This window comes from Monoraphidium neglectum (assembly GCF_000611645.1).
Source record: "Monoraphidium neglectum strain SAG 48.87 unplaced genomic scaffold scaffold03978, whole genome shotgun sequence".
Taxonomy (NCBI): Eukaryota; Viridiplantae; Chlorophyta; class Chlorophyceae; order Sphaeropleales; family Selenastraceae; genus Monoraphidium; species Monoraphidium neglectum.
In genome coordinates, this window is record NW_014009651.1 from 900 (window position 1) to 3,083 (window position 2,184).

The window sequence follows — 2,184 nt, forward strand, 5'->3', positions numbered from 1 at the left end:
CTGCCACTGCAGGGCGGGGTAGCTGCGGGGGCAGGGGGAGGGGGCAGCGCGAGTGGGCGCGCGGCCTCGGGCGCGGGGGGAGGAAGTTTGATATGCAACCACGGGCCCGCCGTAAGCTGTCACCCTGGCGCACCCTGAGACAAAACCCTGCAAGGGAGATGCTGGAAGAAAGCGCCGTTTTCATGCGCAAAGCATTAACAACCACCCATCGAGACGACCAACAACTGAGAGAAACATGATCACGGCAGTTACCGCCGACAGGACAAGCCGCCCCGCACCCGCCTCCCCCCACCCCCACAACGCAAACACCAAAAGCACTAACATCCCAAAAGCACACGCACCGCGAGTCCTCCGAGAGCGGGGGTATGTCTACGCAGGGGAACTCAGCCAGTAGCGGAACGTCCGCCCCCAGCCGCCGCGCGCCGCCGGGGCACTGCACCGCCAGCAGCAGGGGGCCGCGCTGCACCTCCCGGTACCCTGGGGCACCGCCAATGCGTGTGTGTGTGTGTGTGTGTGTGTGTGTGTGTGTGTGTGTGTGTTCGTGGGCGGTCAGGGCGGAGTAGGAATCCCAACGGCGGCAGCCAACGGGGCCCCTGCGCGATCGCGCCGCTGAGCGAGCGGCGTGCGCCTGCAATCGCGCGAGCGCCCGGCGATCTCGGTTTGGGCGCACTCTGGGGTCCAGGGTTTACGGCCGGGGTCTAGGGGTCTAGCCCCCACGCATGAGAGCACGTTTCAGCTCCTGCATGGAGACCGCCTCTCACCGAGGACGGCGCGCTGCAGCAGGCGGGCAGCCTCTATGGCGTCTCCGCAGTACTCCGCCACCCACTCCACTCGCGACAGCGCATCAACCTGCGGGGACGATGGTCGAGGCGGGTGCGGTTGCGTCGGGGGTTTGGGGAGGCTGCGAGGGGGAGAAGCACAGGCGACGGGTCGTGCACGGGCGCGGCGCAAGTGAGGCGGTCTTGGGAAAACGCAGACGAACCAGGAGAGTGGGGGGGGTACGCCCCGCGGCCCCGCGGTCAGATGTTGTGGGGCCGCTGCTGCTGCACCATAGGCCCCCTGCGGCCGCTGCAAGCTCGGGCCGGCGGCCGCGGCGGCGCCGCCGCGGCCGCCACGGCTAAAGCACAAAGAACATTGGGTTCAGGGCCCACCTGCTCCTGCGTGTTGTGGCCCTGCGGCATGAGCACGCCCAGCCCGTCCCGCCACGCGCGCTCCAGCGCTGATGACGTCACCTGCGCGGCGAAATCGCGAACAAGGCGGAGCGTGGCAGGCGTGAGGGCCCAGCCACGGCCTCAACCCCTCAAAACCGCACACAAACTCGCCAACATGCATCCGCATCTGCAACGATGGATCCTTCCGTTCTCGCAAAACGGCGTTCGCGGCAGGCGCGGCGCCGGCGTTGTGAGGAGGGGTTTGGCGGCAGCGGAAACGGCAACGGTGGCGGCCTCCGCGCACCTCTCGCGCGGCGAGCGCCGAGGGCTGCACCACGACGACCAGCCCCCGCCCCGTGGCGGGCATGAGCAGGCAGAACACGCCGCGGCCGCGCCCCGCGTCAGCGCTCTGGTAGAGCGCGAGGTATCGCAGGGGGCCAAGGCCCTCGGGGCCGCCACCCTCCAGGTAGCCGCAGCGCGTGGTGTCCGCATACTGCGCAAAAGCGCGCATGTGTGTGTGTGTGTGTGTGTGTGTGTGTGTGTTGGGATTTAGGGGGCTGCGGGGGGCTGCTGCAGGGTGCTGGCAGGTTAGCAATTTGATGGCGCTGTGTCAGCACTGGCGCGCCGAGATGCCCGAGGGGGCCACTGGTAGGGCGAGGGCCGGCGGAGCCGCCGAACCTCACCCTAAGCGACGCCCCAGCAGACAACGCCTACCCCGCGCGCCCTTGCATGAACGCTTCTGTCCGGACGCCCCTTCAGATGCTTCTAACCACCAACTACCCCCCGTTCCCCCTCCCCACCCCCCACAACCCTAAGCCTTTTGCACACCGTCACACACACCTGCACGCCTGCATACACACACACACACACACACAACCTGTGAACCCCCCAACAACAACCCTGCTCACATGTACGCTTACAATTCCCCTCCCACCCACTCACCAACACCACACACATCTCTCTCTCCCTGACACACACGCACACACACACACACACACACACACGCACACACACACACCCTACACCCCCCACC

The 2,184-nt window shown here is 67.2% G+C and overlaps 1 protein-coding gene across 1 annotated transcript in view; it reads right to left on the reverse strand.

Annotated features, from left to right (window-relative positions):
- Positions 1 to 119: 119 nt before the first annotated feature.
- The window catches only part of MNEG_13679 (DNA polymerase epsilon catalytic subunit A/1), a gene marked incomplete at both ends in the record, with an annotated part of 4,586 nt that continues 2,521 nt past the window's right edge, over positions 120 to 2,184 (reverse strand). Inside the window, 5 exons of the mRNA XM_014037850.1 lie at positions 120 to 147; positions 342 to 477; positions 762 to 849; positions 1,152 to 1,232; positions 1,456 to 1,644. Coding sequence (XP_013893304.1) covers positions 120 to 147; positions 342 to 477; positions 762 to 849; positions 1,152 to 1,232; positions 1,456 to 1,644 — 522 coding nt within the window. The remainder of the gene's footprint in view (positions 148 to 341; positions 478 to 761; positions 850 to 1,151; positions 1,233 to 1,455; positions 1,645 to 2,184) is intronic.